The 18,518-nt window shown below is 35.1% G+C and overlaps 1 protein-coding gene across 1 annotated transcript; it reads right to left on the bottom strand.

The window, feature by feature from the left end:
• Positions 1-3,119: 3,119 nt before the first annotated feature.
• On the bottom strand, positions 3,120-16,066 carry LOC101204975 (COP9 signalosome complex subunit 4). The gene is made up of 14 exons (XM_004147742.3): positions 15,661-16,066; positions 15,389-15,540; positions 14,222-14,325; positions 14,050-14,110; positions 13,669-13,761; positions 13,471-13,571; positions 12,099-12,207; positions 11,945-11,989; positions 11,741-11,809; positions 11,562-11,653; positions 11,432-11,474; positions 3,970-4,029; positions 3,751-3,810; positions 3,120-3,621 (listed from the first exon to the last, which is right to left on the bottom strand). The coding sequence occupies exons 1-14, from the start codon at positions 15,788-15,790 to the stop codon at positions 3,547-3,549; spliced, it is 1,194 nt and encodes a 397-aa protein (XP_004147790.1). The 5' UTR covers positions 15,791-16,066; the 3' UTR covers positions 3,120-3,546.
• Positions 16,067-18,518: the final 2,452 nt, after the last annotated feature.

The raw sequence follows: 18,518 nt of genomic DNA, 5'->3' as shown, positions 1-18,518 counted from the left end.
AGTTTATAAATTTTTCTAAGTTAAATGTTTAAAAACATGATTGAAAACTATAGAAATTAATTAGTAAGTGGCTGCTTGAATTGTAGATATTGATTAATCATATATTATTTTATGAGTGTAGATATTAATTAAGTAGTGGTTAGCATGAAGAGTGAGCGATTAATTTTAGGTTATTATAATTGAGTTATGATAGATTATGGTTAGGTAGAATATTTTAGTTTGAAAAGAAAATTATAAACCCGTTAGCAAATAATAAAAAAATAATCAATGTTATGTAGAAAAAAATGTAGCAAATAATACATTAAGAGTTTTGAAACGGTGTTTACAATAATTAATTGAAGATTTAGATTTTAAATAGTGTTTATTATAGTTAGAGAGGGATGTCATAGTCGTACATTTAAATAAATAATGTTGTGTTTCAACGTGCATAATTATGAATATCTAAAGCTTAAATGTATACGTTTAATTCACTAATTTTTAAAAATTAAAATAAATTAATTAGTTAACTAAATGCAATAGATAAATTTAAGTGTACATTATTAAAATATAACAAAGCGACCAAATATTTACACAGAACTCAGATCCACAATGGTAAATATAAAAAATGTCACGTGATTAATTGACATCTATATAAAAAATTGTTCATTTTTTTCCAGATTTTTTGAAACACTATCGTTTAGATTTAATCGTTTAACTTTGGGTAGTCAAATCTAAATGATTTTTTTTCAAATTTGTTTAGATTGATAATTTAAATTTGACTATCCAAAATGGATAACCAAAATTTTAACCCAGGCCAAAGTATCTTTATTTTGCTATAGGATGTAAAATATTTTCCATTCTCTTCTATTAATGTAAATTACCTTTTCTTATATTTGGTATACAATTTTTGAACAAAATAACAGTTTGATAAAAAATTTAAAAAAGGCATAAGGAGATAAGAATAGGATGAAAAGGAAAAGAGTCGCGAAAGAAAGAAGATGCAAAGGAAGGGTAATCGAAAATATTTAAAAAAATGGAGAAGAAGAAAAAAAGACAATGGAAAAAATCGCAAAAGAATAAGAGTAAAAGACGATAATAAGGAAGGACAAACCTTAAATATTTTTAAAAAATGATTAGTTTGATGGACATTTTCATTTTGTTACACAAACCGTTTGTCGGATTATTATATTTATAAAAGTTAATTCAAATTAATTAGTTACTTAGTTAATAAAATAAAAGACCACCTTCCAACTAAACATAACTAAATTAATATAAATTATTTATTAGTTGAAATTTATTAAGTCTAAATAATATATTATTATTTAATAATTTTCTAGATAATAATATCATTAACTTTAAAAAGTAAAATATACATAGATATTAAATGTATGTCTCAAATTCCTTCCAAAAGAATTGTGAAAAAAGTAGGGTGTAAAAAAAATTGGTAATCGGACCGATGTGAATTATCCAACCCAATCCAAACTGTATGGGTTGAGTTATGTTAAATTTTATTTTGCGTTGGATTGGATTAGAAAATTGAAGAAAAAAAAATCAAGTCATCGAGTTAGGCAATTAAAGGTTAGGTTGACCTAATTCGACCTGATTATATGATGTTCTCTTTCTTCCGGCCTCTCTTCTAGAATATCAAAATCGTTTAAATATTAGATTGAGAGAGATTGGAAGGGAAGAACTTTTGAACAAAATTATCAAAAGAAAAATAATTAAGGACTAATTTTGATTAGAATATTAACATGATAGAATTAATCACTTACCATATTTATATATTATATCTAATAAATGCAAATTTTAATTATAGTCCACTTTCCGTTTTTCTTTTTCTATTTTCTTAATAAATTATTAATAATAAAGATGGATTAATTGCATATTTATCTAAAATATTAGTCTATTTTGGAAATTTCTGAAAATTTTGAATCTATCTTGTAGTATGGTATACTAGTTAAAACCCCTAAATTGAATTGGATATGAACTTATCTTTAGGCCAGCCACTTTGAGCTCAGTCGTATTCAAGTCAATTGAGAAAGGCCGTGGGCTCAACAATGGCCCTACGTTAAGTGATTGGGCTGGCCCAAGCTTGACAGCTTAATCTCGATCTAATCAACGCCTGAAGCCGGTAGGACTTGAACTTGGATCAATCACTTAGATTCTTTAGGCTGAGACAGCCGACCGATGATGAGCTGCCTTCCAAATTTGTTTGTTCTTTCAATTCAGAACTCTCTGCTTTCACCCTTGCAATTAGTAGGGCTACTAACGTTAGAATTTCAAATCCTTCTAAAGTTGAGGAACCGAAAATTTGTAGGTAAAAAGGGATAGCAGTGGAGAAGTTCATTCTCACTTGGGATTTACCATTTCTACAATTCTGAGGGGAATGAAAGAGTGGGAGAAACTCCCAAACTAAACAAAGACAGACCATCCCCACATTAATTTATTAAAATTTGTTATTATCAAAGCATTTTACAAATAGTGAGAACTTACCAAGAAAGAATAATTCCACAAAATTGAATGAAAAATATCAAAAATTTGATGAAGCGATTAAAGGCCTTCACTGAACCATTTATTCAACTAAGTTTTCAATTTCAGGATATTGTCTTCAGAAATAAAACTTGACAATGGCCAGACGAAGATCCAACACTAAGAATCAAATCTGAAATCTGACAACAATAACCGGCCAGAGGTCAGAGGTTCCATTAGTGAAACGTTCCGACAAGAGAAGAGAGATAGAGGCAAGAGTTTGGGAGACCAAGGGGCAACGAAGAGCTGAGCTATGGGGGTGGGCTGTGAGGGACGAGAGGAGCGGCAGCAAATTTAGTTTTAGAAAATTAAGATTTACCATAAATTTATGTATATATATATATGTTTTAAAATCAATGCAATTTTAACACCAAACCAAACAGCATAATTCGATTTTAGAATTACATTAAACTGCAGAATTCGATGTCATTTGGTTTCACAAACGGTGCAACTTCTCACCCCTTCGGAATGAAGTGATTTCCCGTGAAATGAGGAGCCACATGGACAAATCCAAGATATCATTCATAGCCACAATCAGTGTTCAAAACAGTGAGTTTTACTCTAACGAGATAAATCTATGTATACACTATACACACAAATTAGGACTCATCTACAATGTTAAATTTTAAATTTCCGAAATAGGTCATTTTATCTTATGCAAATTTGGACTTTTCTGCCAGTTTTGGTTTGCAGTATTTGTTCATCAACAGTGTTACATTTTATCTTCTTTTTTTTGTTCCCTTTTCTCAAGGAGGGGAAGTTAAGTTTTTTTTCTTTTTTTCCCATAGAAAGGCTTCATAACTCAACATGTCCCTCCACTCTTTGGCTCTTTCCTTTTCGATTTTTTTTTTTTTTTTTACACCAATGACAAAAAATGACCCTCGCTGCTAAAAAGAATAGTAATTTTCAACCTCTCCAAAAAAAGAAAAGAAAAGAAAAGAAACTAAAATAGCCTCATACTATGGGGGGAAAGATAGAAGTTTCTAAGATATTACAAAATCACTGGATTGGATTGGAACAACTTAAGAGCACAAAAGATCAAACAGGAAGGGAGACACCTTTATTTGCCATGCTATCCAAGATGTCGTTCAAAGCTTGACAGAGACCAACAATCTAAACAGACCAACCAAGAAAAATTAATTACACGGTAGATCCACAATATAAAAAATTCAAGTACTAAATAAATGCACCTTACATATCATTGAACAAAAAAAAAGTGTAATAAATGCAGAGAGAAAATACCTGTTGATCCCATTGTTGCAGCTCTTCAATATCGTCCTCGAAATGGATAACAGCTTCTACCTGATAGCAGTTTTGTAATAAATATAATGTGCAAACAGTTCTGAAGAGCTAATTAAATATAAATCGTTTTTGCATTAGTTCAATCATTTCATGGGAGTCTGAACATGATCCCTTTTCCCTTTTATTTTTGGGCGAGTGGAGACGGAGAAGAGAAGTAACCTGGTCAATCGATCCCCTCATTCTGTCCTCGTAGATCATTCTTGATGCTATCTTCTCAGCCTACAAACAGAGAGGAATCTACTTTAGCAAGCAAAGTGAACTTCATGAGCAAATGAGCACCTGCTTGCAAGCCAGAAGCAGAAAATATCAAACAAGCTCTTTTGCTCTCTCTATATTTGCCATTCTCTAACTAAACCTTTGATTTAACCATTCATCTTTTGTAACGCGTTTGTATTTGTCTTTGGAGAAATCAACTCGATCTGGTATGTCTTTTGTGAGGGAGAGGGGCAAAAAAAAACCTTCCTTTACTATGAATCTAAAGGTATAGTATAGCTTTAACTTTTCATCTTTATCAATGATAAGAGCAGTTTACATTTAAAGTAGATCTAGGGGAGACTTTAATATCAAAAACGTAAACCTTTGCTCTGAGACGGTGAAAGTACTCTTCCATAAAAGAGCAGGGAGTAGAAAAGAATCTTATTTCTCGAAAGACTTTCTAGCGTCCCCTTGCTAGACATTTAGAATAAATATTTTTTATAAGAAACACAAATTTCAATATCTAGAGGTTTTTGTTATGGTCGGTGTGTGGGGAATAGATGAAGAAAGAACCTTATTTCCCAATGGACTCTCTAGTTTCCTCTGGCTAGAGGTTTTGGAATAAGTATTTTGATAGAACTCCGGAATGAGATGAATCTTATTCAATGAAAATATCAGAACAAGTACACAGGATTGATAGATTAGCAATCCCTAAACAGAAAGTAATTGGTAAAGAACAAAGAAAGAATTACCCCCTCACTGCCTCTCCTATCTTTCAAGGATGTAGACAGATGATTAACAAAAATTCTCATGCCCACTCGTGGACCTCCCTTTCATTTTTAAACCTCTTCTCTCCAACTAACTAACTGTGAGTCCCAGCTCAGCAACCACACTCCCCAAAACGCGTGCGCTCACCTTATTTCCTCTTCTACTATACTGCCAAATGATTGGTGGCCTAAAATTACTCTCCTTCCCCAAACTTACCTTGTCCACAAGGAGGAAATCTAAAAATTGTTGCAGGAAATCATCACAAATCTCCCAAGTAGCCTCATGTGGCAGTAGTCCCTTCCAACTGATCAATACTTCCCACAACCCAATCGTAGGATTCTTTCAATATCCATACACTTCTCTCTGTTCAGCTATCCATTCATGATTTTCAGACTTAAAAGGAACTAACTGATGTACCTCTGTATGCTGTCTCAACACACCTTTCAGCTGTGACACATGGAAAACCGAATGTATGGAAGCAGTTTGGGGGAGTTCCAGCTTGTACGCCACGGGGCCAATCCTTTCCAGCACCCGAGAAGGCCCAAAAAAGTTTAGAGATAATTTTTCATTTCTTCTTCTCCGCAAAGACACTTGACGATATGGGGCGAATCATCAGAAACACCATCTCTCCCACCTGAAATTCAACATGTTGCCGCTTCTTATCAGCGCACTTGTTCATTTTATCTTGTGCAATCCACAAGTGCTCTTTGAAACACCCAAGGCCACATCCCTTTCTTCGAGTTGCTGGTCAGGGGTAGAATTAGGACTTTCCAAATCACCATAGTAAATCAAAGGAGGTAAACATACACTGCCTGAAATGTGGTAATGTCAAAAGAAATCTAAAAAGTTGTATTATACCAATATTCCACCCAGTACAACCAAGAAACCCATTCTCGGCCTTTCTCTGAAAAAACAGCAAAGGCATGCTTCCACACTCCAATTCACACCACCTCAGTCTGGCCATCGGATTGCTGATGGTAGGCTGAACTTTGATTCGATTTAGTACCCAAAAGTCTGAACATCTCACCCCAAAAATTACTGAGGAAGACCTTGTCTTGATCAGAAACTATGGATCTTGGATAACCATGTAATCGCACACCTTGTCAAAAATCTCAGCCACAGATTTCACTGTACACAGATGTTTTAAGGGCAGAAAATGAGCATACCAAGTCTGTCCACCACCACAAAACTCACATCAAAACCAGCTGCTTTTCGTAATCCATCAATGAAATCCATTGAGATATCACTCCACACGGTATCCGGAATTTCCAAAGGCATCAATAAACCTGCTGGAGATAAAGCCAAGGTCTTATTACGTTCACACACTACACATTCCTCGCAATATTTCTTCATGTCCCCCTTCATACCTACCCAATACAGCTCTCCCATAAGTTCTCAAATATCCCAAATGTCCACCAAGCACTGAGTCGTGATAAGTGTGTCAGTGACAAAGCCGATGACTTAGATATCACCACTCTATTTTTATACTTCAAAATCCCTTGCTGCAGGGAGTAATCCACCACATCTTCATTTTGTAACTTCTCAATGATTTCCTTCAATTTTATATCCCTCTCCACTTCCTCTTTGATTATCAGCAAATCTAATAATGCAGGAGCAGTCAATTGGCACACATGCACCGTAGGAGGAATTCTAGATAATGCATCTGCCCCGTATTCTCGGTCGCTTCAGCTGAATTGACACTACTCCTACCCCATACCCAGATGCATCTATTTCAATCTCGAAACGCAAATTAAAGTCAAGTAGAGCTAATAATGGCAATGTCATCATCGCATTCTTCAGGTTCTCAAAGGCTTCACCAGCTTCCTCTGTCCACTGATATGCCCCTGCCTTTAATAACTAGGTGAGAGGGGCGCTACGTTACCATAATTCTAATAGAATCGCTGATAATACTCGATAAAACCTAGAAACCCTCGCACTTCACGTACATTTGTAGGTACCAGCCATTCCTTAATTGCTCTAATTTCTTCATAATCCACCTCTACTCCTTTTTCATATATAATTATGTCCCAAATACTCCACTCTCTTTCGGACAAAACTGCATTTTCCCTTGTTCATATAGCTCATTCTCTCTCAGTATTAAGTTCTGGCTATAGAGTAGTATGTCATCAAAAAACACCAGCACGAAAAGTGGATGGAGCATTTGTCAACCATATTTGATGATAGTCAGCCTTTAGATCAATCTTCATCAAATATGGGTGAACTCAACTGCGTCACATACTCCTTTTCCCATCATTGTCGCACCCAAGCCCAAGATTACATTGTAATTCGATGTTTCCGACTTAGGTAACTTCAACGATGACACTGATTTTTCTTAAATAAAATTGGGTGTTGCAGCGCAGTCTATCAATATAATCACTAATTCTTCTCAGAATCTCCCTTTCAACATCATCGTTCCTAGAATAGTCAACCCAACCACGGAATTAATTGAGAGTTCGACTACTGGCTTCAATTCACTTTCAACTCCCAATACTTTCGATTATTTTTTTCCATGTTGATCATCTCCCTCGATTATCTTGATTTCTTTGCCATTCTCCTGGACCACCAAAGCCCTAAGCTCTCTCTGCTCCTTAACTTTGCACCGATGTCCAACATAATAACGTCCAACACACTTGAAACAGAGTCCCTTATCTCTTCGAGCCTGAAATTCCCTATCCGTCATATGTTTCGTCGAACCTTCACGTCGATTCCCCAATGTTGTCCCTCCTCTCAATGTAATCGTGAGTATAAGAAAATTTTCTCCAGATTTGTTATCTTTCACAAAAATCAGATTGTCAAGTTTATTAAAAGATAAAGGCACTTGGGCCTTACCTTCCGTTTCCCGCTTCCTTCCTCGTTATCTCACAGCTCTCTATGCGTTGGGCTAGTTTCATCATTTGTGCAAGCCCAACCGGTTCCCAGCACTATACCTCTACCTCGGCCTTGATCCATGGACTAAGCCCATTCATGAATGTCTCTTCCAACACCTCCTTCGACAGCTATGGTAGCAACACAACCAATTTATTGAATAAATTATGATATTCTTTCACCGTCGTTTCCTGCTAAATCGCTAAGAATCGTCCACAGATTGATCCTTCTCTCACCGATCTAAAGCAAATCATCAATCTTTGCTTCAAATTTCACCAATCCTTGAAAGGATCTCATTCTTGCGATCGGTACTAATCCAAAGCTGCTCCGTCAAATAACAGTCATGGTCATCTTCTCCGAATCTGTCAGCTTATGAATCTGGAAATATTAATCCGCCTGAAAAAACCAAGAATTCGGATCATTGTCGCTGAATACGGGCATTTCAACCTTCTTGAACTTGCTGCGATCGTTAGGAATATCGCTTCCTTCATATTTGATTTCATTCATCGTTGTATCTCCTCCTTCAACATTGCTCCTGTTCGTTTTTCCTTTAATTGAAGATTCCTCCATTTCTCTAGATGTATTCGGTTTTCCTTACAAAACTCTTTCTACATACAACATCAACAATTGTTGTTGCTTTCCTATTCTCCCAACCTTTCAGTATCCTTTGCTAATGAAGCAAGACTTTCTTCAATCGCCGATGATTTGAGCAACTCTACCCTCATACCAGAATTTTCCTGATCGAACGTTTCCAATTTCTCCTCAATTCTCTTCTATGCCATTCTCTTCTCCTTTCCCAGGTTAAGATGCTCTGATACGAATATGATATAACTCTGGAATCGAGACGAATCTTATTCAATGAAAATATCAGAACAGGTACTAAGGATTGATAAATTAGCAATCCCTAAACAAAAATTAATTGGTAAAGAAGAACAAAGAAAAAACTCTCCTATCTATCAAGGATGTAGACAAATGATTAACAAAAACTCTCATGCCCACTTGTGGACCTCCCTTTCACTATTTAAACCTCTCTTCCCTCCAACCAACTGTCCCAGCTCTAGCAACCACACTCCCCATAAGGTGTGCGCTCCCCTTATTTCCTCACTAACAAAAAGAGAATACCAAAGCAGGGAAGAGAATTTTTGTTAATATCTCACACACTGACAGGTTACAAAAACGAAACCCAACTAGTGTAAATTTGAGTTAAGCTATAATTTCAAAAGAATTTAGTGGTAGAAGACCAAGTAGAAGTAAAGAGAGTAACAGTAAATTTGAGTTAAGCTATAATTTCAAAAGAATTTAGTGGTAGAAGACTGAGTAGAAGCAAAGAGAGTGACAAGAGCCCAAAAAACAATCCCTGTTTAGTTCATGACCAGAAAAAATCTTCGAGTTTTGTTCAAACCAAAGGCTCCAGAGAAGGGCAAAGATCCCATTGAACCAAAGGATTTTCACTTGAGCATGAAACCTGGGACCCTTTAATAAGCTGAAGAAGAGCATCATAAGCTTTCCTAGGGCAAAGATCCCATTGGACCAAAGGATTTTCACTTGAGCATGAAACCTGGGACCCTTTAATAAGCTGAAGAAGAGCATCATAAGCTTTCCTAGGCCAATAGCACAGCAAGCTGAACAAGCTAAACAACCTTCCTAACAATCCACAGCAAAGAAGCAAAAAAGAAAAAAAAAAGAATAGGAAAGGACTCCACACTTCTTTTACACAAACCACACCAATTAGGGAAAAAGGCATAATTCTAGCAGGTTCTTTGGATTCTTCAACAAGTATGCAGCCTTTTAAAGGAGAAAATTCATGTGAAGACTTTGATCTTCACAACCAGCTTTCCATCTAAGATCAAATCTCCGTCTGTTCAGGGCTGCTTCCTTCACAACAAACTCAAGAGAAAGGCATAACTGAAAAGAAACCATCATTTTCCAACATCAACATCCACATCCACAGATTAAAATCTCTATTATTAGGCATAAAGGCTTAGAGCCTGGTTGTAAGAGTCAGACCAACAATGACTTACCATTGAGTCCTTTGTAGTCACAATTCTGAAAAGCCTAAAAAATTACACACAAAGAGGCGAGGCAATAAGCCATTTATCTTTCCAGAACTTGGTTTTATCCCACAACCAGTTCTGTCTTTGTACCAGTCCTCTGGAAGTAATACTTTCATAATTTGAATCTATGGCCCTTTATGCAGCCGAGAGCCCTTCATGGAAGGCCACTGACTATTCTCATACCATTTATATTTAGAACTTAGAAGCAAGCACCTGCCTACAAAGAGCATCCTTTTCAGTGAGAAATCTCCAACCCCATTGGGCTAGAAGAGCACAATTTTTTATAGTGAGATTGTCGATACCCAAACCTCCCATTTCAATTGAAAGTGAGGAAATTTGCCTCTTTCTTTTTCCTTTATATATATATTTATATATAAACAATTGCTTACATTGAGGAAAATAATAATAATAATAATACATGTGCAATATAAAAGAAAGCCCACAAAAACCCCACTATAGAAAGAGTTTCCAACTAAGTAAGATATTACCTAGAGAATGGTTACAAAGTCTTTGAAACTGAAGCCTAAATGAAAATATGAAACCTCACCAAATACCAAACTTTGCTAGGGTCCCTCTCCACCCTAAGATCCCACAATAAAGCACACACCCTTGCAAACAGCCCTCTTTGGCAAGCAAATGGAGGAGACTTGATCATCAAGCGAACATCCCTCTAGCGAGCAAGAGAAACATTAAACTCTTGCAAGAAACCATTCCAAACAGATCTTGCAAACTGACACTCCGAAAAAGGTGATCCAAGGTTTTCATCCACCTTCTAACAAAAGATACAACAAAAAAAGCCCCATTAAAGAAGGCATCTTTTGCAAGATCCTATCCTTCATATTCACATGACCAAGCAAAACTTGTTGGGAAAAGAACTTCATTTTCTTTGGAATCTTGGTCCTCCAGAAAACATCAAAGATCAACTCAACAGTTCTCTTAGTCCTCCATATAACATCCAAGTACCCAACAAGTCAGATGCCAACTTTTTAGAATATGTATTCTGATGACCGCAATTCTTCACCAATCCCTCTAGGGCCAGGAAAGTCAAAAGCTTTGTAGACAACAGGGTTTATTACTATGGATAGTAGAGGACAACAAGTTAGTGTTGGGAAGGCATTAAAATGAGTGGGTTTATATTTTTAGCTGTCAGCAGTTTATAGGCTGACAAAACTATAGGCCCATACAGTCTTACTGGCTACTGCTGAATATTAACGTAAAAACAAGTAAAACAAATGCGCTAATGAAACTTATACATGCAGGACTCCCGATAAATCTTTGGCAGCCAAGCCAGATATATTGTAGACCAACTGGTCTCCCTCCCAAGAGTTTGTGGATAGACTTAAGGGTCCTTGTAAGGATTTTAGAGAGCCAAGCTGACCTTGTAGGAGGTACATAAATTTTGAAACCTATCCTTCAAACAAGATGGTTGACGAGAATTGAGAGGTAAGAAAAAGAGAAAAAGGTCGATCTTCAAACTGGATACTAAAATATCATATGATATGGTTGATTGGTCCTTCATTAAAATGACTTTAAATGCAAAGGAATTTTGTTTCAAATAGAGGAACCTATCGTTAAGCAGGCTAATGATAGGATCCATCTCGCTCAAGTTTTTTCATTTCAAAACCAGTAATTTAAGGATCATTTTTACGCAGACAGTAGGAACATAATTTAAAGATCATTAACAAGAAGTTAATGATGTTTTGCCAAAGCACAATAAGAATAATAAATATATCACACACCTTATGAGGAGGAATACCCAGCAAAGTTCCTAATTCTTCAAAGCTGCCATAGAATAACCAAAAAGAAAAATAAAACAACGAGAAGAAAAGGAATAAAGGAGAAGGAGAAAGTATACTGCACATAATTAACCTTATATTTGTGTAAAGTTTGCTTGCACTAAGAAGATTATGCTCAATCATAGCACGATCCAACACAGTAAAATTATCTGGCAGAAGGGCTTGCTGTAGAAAAAATGTTAAAAAAGAGAGATTTTTAATATATGATGTGATGCCAGAATCTAGAACGAGGTAAAGAGCGAAAATCATAACCTGGTGAGGTTTTAGCTCTTCAGCAAATGCATCAATTTCTGGTTTTCTCAAAATTCTTTCCAAGTAAACCTAATAGTTCAATTATGCACTCATTAAGGGGATTGAACAGAATACACTCTTATGCACTCATTAAGGGCAATTAACACAACAGAATACACTCTTGAATGTTAGAAGAGAGAGGGAGGGAGGGAGGGGGGATGGAACCTTTTGCAGTATTGGATAGATTTTTAACTTCGAGCAACGTTCATCCTACATCAAAGCGTCAACACTTAGAAAGGACATATTTAAAGTCACTCCCCTCCAAAATGATATAAATTCCATTAGCAATAAATAAATCAATAACTAAAAAGAATTTTACTTTGTATAATGTGGCAAGAACTCGGGATCTCTGTGGACCAGCAGCAGCCAATATTGTACACGTCACTGCAGCAGATAAGGCTTGTTCCAATGCTTCTTCGTCAATCTCTCTGGAAAAAGAAAATAAAGTAACTAATAACATCTGAGGTTGTATCATTTACTTTATATATATGTGTGTGTGTCTAGGACAGCTTACACACACCTCAACTTATCTCATGGGACAACCCATCTGACCCTACAACATGTAAGTGTCAAGGAAACTCGTAGAAAACTAATTCCTAGGTAGGCGGTCATCATGGATTGAACCCTTGACCTCTTAGCCATTTATTGAAACTCTTTTTAACCACTAGGTCAACCCATGATGATTAGATGGTATCATTTACTAACCAATCTCTTCAAAAATCAAGATGAGTGAATTCATATTTTTCATCATAAAAACATTAAATTTCAAATTCAACCGTAGAATACAAATCATATCATTTTCTTCATATCAGTGAAATGAATTTTCTCTGTTTCCTAGAAAAAAAGAAAAAGGAATACAAATCGTACCAATTTGTTGAAACTCAGTTATTAGAAGAATGTAAGAACACGACTTTCTTTTGCAGAGGCACTGAACTGTTTAATAGGTTGAGAAAAAGAGTTTTACATAAAAGAAAGATATTTATAGAAAAAAATTGCTTTCGTCCATTCGTGTACAAGGCTCAAAAAATGGAGGTTAATAGCTCCTCATACACATTAAAAAGCCAAAGCAACTGACATCAAGAGTGAAATTCATAATATAAGTGTAGAAAATAGTTGAAGGAAAGGGCTTAGCAGGGTGAAATATACAAGGAAAATCAACAAAAGAACACTTTTTTTGTATAATATATTAATGAAGAGGTCACAAAATTGGTCGACGTCCATACTAACAAACACATCAAAATTGTAGTAGTATCAACCCAATTTTGCAGTTCCACTGTACACTTAAAAGAAAAGGGAAAAATGATGGTCTTTGAAACATTATCAAGACATGAACATTGTAGAAATAAAAAAGATATCTTGGCGTTGAATTTAGTTAAATTTTTCTTTTTGGTAATTCTGAAGTTCTAAAAAAAGCACAAATGAAAAATGCTTATCGGTATGTCTATGTCATTTTTAATAACTAAATGCTAGCAATTACTGCAGTGAATGAAAAGCACAAAAAGAATGTCAAGAATGCATAAACTTGACACAAAAACTGGAAGTTCTGTAAAAATAAATGAATTTTCAATCGTGTGCAAATGCTTAAGATCGGTATCCTAAAAGGCCAAAAACAAGTATAGAAGTGAATGATGGTTGCTTAACAAATATAAACACATATATATTCCACGAAAAGAATGTTTAAGTTTACTTACTCGTCTCCTATTTGTCTCTTTTCAATTTGAGATATATCATAATAACGAAGTGCTGCTTCCAAGAACTTCCTTTTCAAGTCTAAGATCCTAGCATAACAAACCTGCGAAAGGAATGAAATGGAGGGGATTAAAACACAGAAGAAAAACCATATGGCCATTATTGAGTTAGAGTCATCAACAATCGAAAAGATTCCTAACCTTGTATTGTAAATTAAGGACTTCGTGCTGACTATTGCTAACCAAAAATGAAGCTTTATTGATAAAGGCCTCAGCATTAACAGCATCATCATCCTGTGGAAGAAAAAATTGAGCAATATTGAGTGTCAAGTACCTAAGACTAAACAAAGTTCCTTGTCCTTGTAAGTATAAACATTAAACAATTAATTAGTGTAAAGCACATTCAATGTAGTTGGAAACTGCTGCATTATTATATCATCGATAGTGTAACCTGAAATCACTCTCCTCCACCATATATGCAATGCTTTTACACATCGTAGCAAACGACCACTACTAACATATAACCCTTTGTAATAAAAACTGTCATAAGATTCAAACTGCAATTACAGAAATAAACTGTACCTCAAGGTATAAGCGAGCAATTTGAACACATTTTGACAACCGATATGACTCATCAATCACCCTGACAGCAACCACAAAAAGACATAGTAAATAAAGAGAGTCCAGAATTTACTAAAATCCTACTTTTTACAAAAAAAATATACACATATTGAAAGGAAAGTGAGTGTTGTACCTCATTCCGGAGTCTAGATCGATGCCACTGAGCATCTGTGCAGCTTTTGACCATTGCTGCTCTGATTCATACAATTCAGCAAGCTTCTCCCGAATAATCAGCACCTGCAACTCATCAGAGTCAAATTACTTCCTTCATCTATGGACCATGCAAGTCAAGATCCATGACCAAAAGTAATTAAAACTGCTGACCCTAGCCATAATTAAAACTGCTGACCCTAGCCACACTCAGAACAATATGAGAGAAGAACATAGGAACTGATGACAAAATAAAAACAAGCATTGATTATAGATAAGTAATATTGCTCTAGTCGAGTTGTTCTAATTTTTCCACTGAACACTGTGGATAAATCAACCAGTAGATAGACGTGCACTTCTTCGTTTGTTAAAGTTTAGAGTTTTTCTTACTATTTTCTCTGAATTTGTTATAAGTCGGCGTCGGTCTGGTTGGAGGGAGCTGGTTTCTTCTTTGGTTTTGGAGCTCGCCAATCATTCTTAGTTGGCCCTTCATTATATCTCAGGGTCAACTTTGTGGGCTGATGCAATAGTTGCTTCGTTTCTAATCGTTGTAGGTTTGCTCAAGTTTAAATCCTTCCTCGTATTTCTTATTAAACTATTTGCTGATTTTTCTGCTTGAGTTATTTGATCATTAGGATTGTTGTTCTTTGTTTTTCTACAGGACTTTAGTATCTAAGTTGTAATTTGGTTTTAGCCTAGTACTGAATTCCTTGAAGTCTTTTTTACTTTGTTTTCCTCTTCTGTACTTTTAGCATTAAAATCATTCATTATTTCAATAAAATTATTGTTTCCGTTTAATAAAAGACCGAGACGTGCACTTACAATGTTTTGTATATGAATCCAAAAGCAATGAATACCTGACGGTTTGGTGATTAAAAGAACCCCAAATTCTTCCGTTAATAGTAAATTGAAAAAAAGATTTACATTCAATTCCAATATAAACCAAGGAAACACGCCTGACCGTTCTTCCGGAAAATTGTAATCAACAAAAGAAGGTATAAAATCCATATTAGATGAATAATTTAGACGAATAGCAAGGTCAGGTTCCCGTTTCAATTGAGTAAGAAGTAACATTGGTGCTTGGTTATCATTCACACAACTGAGAAGCATCATTTCTATAGCATATAAAATAATGAAACCAGAACTAAACCTGCTCCTCGAAAGAGACGACTCGCGGCTGAATTTGAGCGAGGATGTAATGGGCAATCTCTCTCTGAATCTCCCCCTCCAACTTCCCCAGCTCTTGCGCTAGAGTCTGCAAGAGCTGCCGCGAAACTACAAGTGGAACTTCGTCAGATAGTGCTGCACGTAAAGAACCGTCAGATGATTAGCCCTACACACTAAAATGAAGAAATGGACGAGTTTGGAGAAAAAACATCAACTTAATAAATTAAACTTTAAGAAAAATGTGAGGCAGCTAACTGTGATCGATAAACTTCTTGGCTTGAACCCTATCGTTCGACGACAAGACATTATACAGAATGTGCTTGTACTGTTCGATCTTCTGCCTCTGGTCTGATATAGCAGAGGCGCTCGCAAAGGCGCTCTCCATAGGTATTCAACTTTTCGCTTTGTGGAATCAAGCACTGGCTGTTAGGAAACCCTAGCTCAAGAAAAACAACTCTCCACCACCGCTCAATTCCTCCAGGCAATGGAGGGAAACGCTTCTATTTTCTGATTCTAGATCGGTGGCGTGTCGACTCAACAATGAAAACGGTGAAGATGAAGAGAGGAGAAAGAAATCAGAACGGTGAGATTGGCACGAGAGTGCGCTGCAGCAGATGATGAGTATTTCTAAGTAACTATATCAGTATAATTCCAAAAGTACTTCGTTAGTTAAATTTTTTTCTAAATATCCTAACAAAAGAATTTTTCTTTTTCTATTTCTTTTTTTCTTTTGTTAATTTTAATTTTTTAGCTTAATCATAAAAAAAAATATCCAACAACATTGGATTTTGTATAAAAAAAATTGGTGAAAATGTTCTTAAAACATTAAAAAAAAGTACTTTTATCATTAGTTTAACAAATATCATAAATATCCTTAAAAGTTATCACAATTAATCTATTTTTTACAGCAAATTTTTCATATTCAAAATAAAAAACCAAAATTTAAAGGGAAAATGGCTAAATATAGTCCATTTTGTTTTAAGGGTTGTATGATTTTATGATAGATTGAGATAAAATAGATTTTTTTAGACAAAATATGAGTGAAATTTTCATTTTTTCCTCCCTTTCACCCAACAAACTCACCCTCCTCACCATCTTCCATGAACATATCTATTTCCGTCTTTTCTATTTTAGTATTAGTTTTAAAGTATCAAATTACAATATATTTTAAATAATGCATTTTTTACTATATTATGTTTTTGTTATAGTGGTTTGTTAATTGTATCCCGTATGATTTCTAGATAAGGTAAATCATTGTTGGACGATTCTACTTTTGTCAAATTCTAAATTTACAATATCAACCACATTTAATTGATTTTTTTTTTTTTTTTGTCTAGAGGATAATTATTTTTTGAGTGCAGCGTGTGTTTAAAAGGATTTTTAGGTACATATGCATTATCTCGCACAGATCTAGCTCATATTTCACATACATCTCGCACATATCTCACATACATCTTACACACATATCGCACACTCTGTGTTCCAAAATCAAATTTCTACCTCTCTTAAGTCCTATGGAGTGCTGTTATGCATGTTTATGAAGTTTTTTTAGGTACATGTATATTATCTTCCACACATCTTGTACATATCTCGCATATTCCAAACTTGTGAATCTCTAATGAAACACAATAATTGATGAATCCCAAAGGAGACATAGTTGTAGAATGACACATCGCTACAAGTATGAGGCAACTACTAGTAATCCATAACGACATCCACACACACATGTCAGCCGTATCATAAATATCAGTCACATATTTAATCAATGTGTAGAATCATCCTAAATCACATAAGATCATCTCATTTCATTGTTCTAGATCATATTAAAACCCAATCCATTTGTATCATATGCATTTTAATAATTGGAAATCACAAGAGAAACTATATAACTCAAGGTCTCCATAGAAATACAATTAAGAATTTAAATACAATTAAGAATTTAAACATATTATAAATTATTTTATTTTTTAAAATGTTTTTAGGAAGATCCACTCACAATCAGCTGGCTTATTCGCCTAACTTATCAACTTTCTTGCACTTCCTTGTCGGATTCAAGCTCGTGAGAAATCTCTGAAAATCTTGAAACTTTCTCAAATTTTTCTTAAGTAAGCTCAGAGTAAAAACAACTTCAAAATAATTGACTTCACCTATTTATAAGTTTATTTGGTGAAGTCTCCCATGTCGGAATAATTACTTATGTCCAAGGGTGAGAATGGTCCAATGTCAGAATGCCATGTGTCACTACCACTTTCTTTTCTTGAATTTTTATTGGACGACAAAGTCAAATAAATTGCGGACTTGTTTACACTAGGATGATGTCATTACTTCCTAGTGAAGAAAGCTCATAACGCATAGCAATTTATTGCATAACCTTTCTCATTGTGTAGCTTAAAATGCAACCGCAACCGTAAGTTACTTTGCAATCTCTTATGTCACATAACGATCTCATCGCATGAATTTTATTGCATAAGGTAGAACACGATCAAGGCCTTACACTATTAACGACAACAATGAACACACAAATTTATTTAAACATCAAACAACAACACAATGAACACACATAGGGATTTAATAAAGAAAAAAACTTACAATTCCAAGAAATAGGTCTTCTAAGCATAATAAACAATAAGAAGTGAAATAAATATGATCATGGATAATCTAAAACACGAACTAAACTCTGTTGTGGGAGGAACCACACAAATCTAGATGGACAATTGTTGTTAACAAACTGAGGGCAGTCAATGAAGATAAAGACATTCTTGTCAAAACATAGTGCAATTTCATACAATTACATTTTCTAGTTATACGATTGTTGTTATCGCAGACGTTAGGTTTCTTTTCTGTTGCCTTCAAAATGGGGTTTAAGATGTTTTGAGATACAAGATCTTTCCGCTTTTGGGGGTTGAGCCCAACAACATTTAAGATTGCCAAGAAATCATAATTTTTATTCTTTCGAATATTCAAAGAAATTTGGAAATACTGAAATAAGGTAGAAGGGGATTTGCACATGCCTCGTGTGTGTTCCATTCACGTTTCCAAAAGTCAGAGTTCGACCCACTCATTACATCTGATCAGTATATATTTAGCTATGTTTCAAATGCAGTAACCCAAAA

This window comes from Cucumis sativus, chromosome 3 (genome assembly GCF_000004075.3).
Source record: "Cucumis sativus cultivar 9930 chromosome 3, Cucumber_9930_V3, whole genome shotgun sequence".
NCBI lineage: Eukaryota > Viridiplantae > Streptophyta > Magnoliopsida > Cucurbitales > Cucurbitaceae > Cucumis > Cucumis sativus.
Note: the sequence above shows the minus strand (reverse complement) of the source record. Positions and strands in the feature narration are given on the sequence as shown.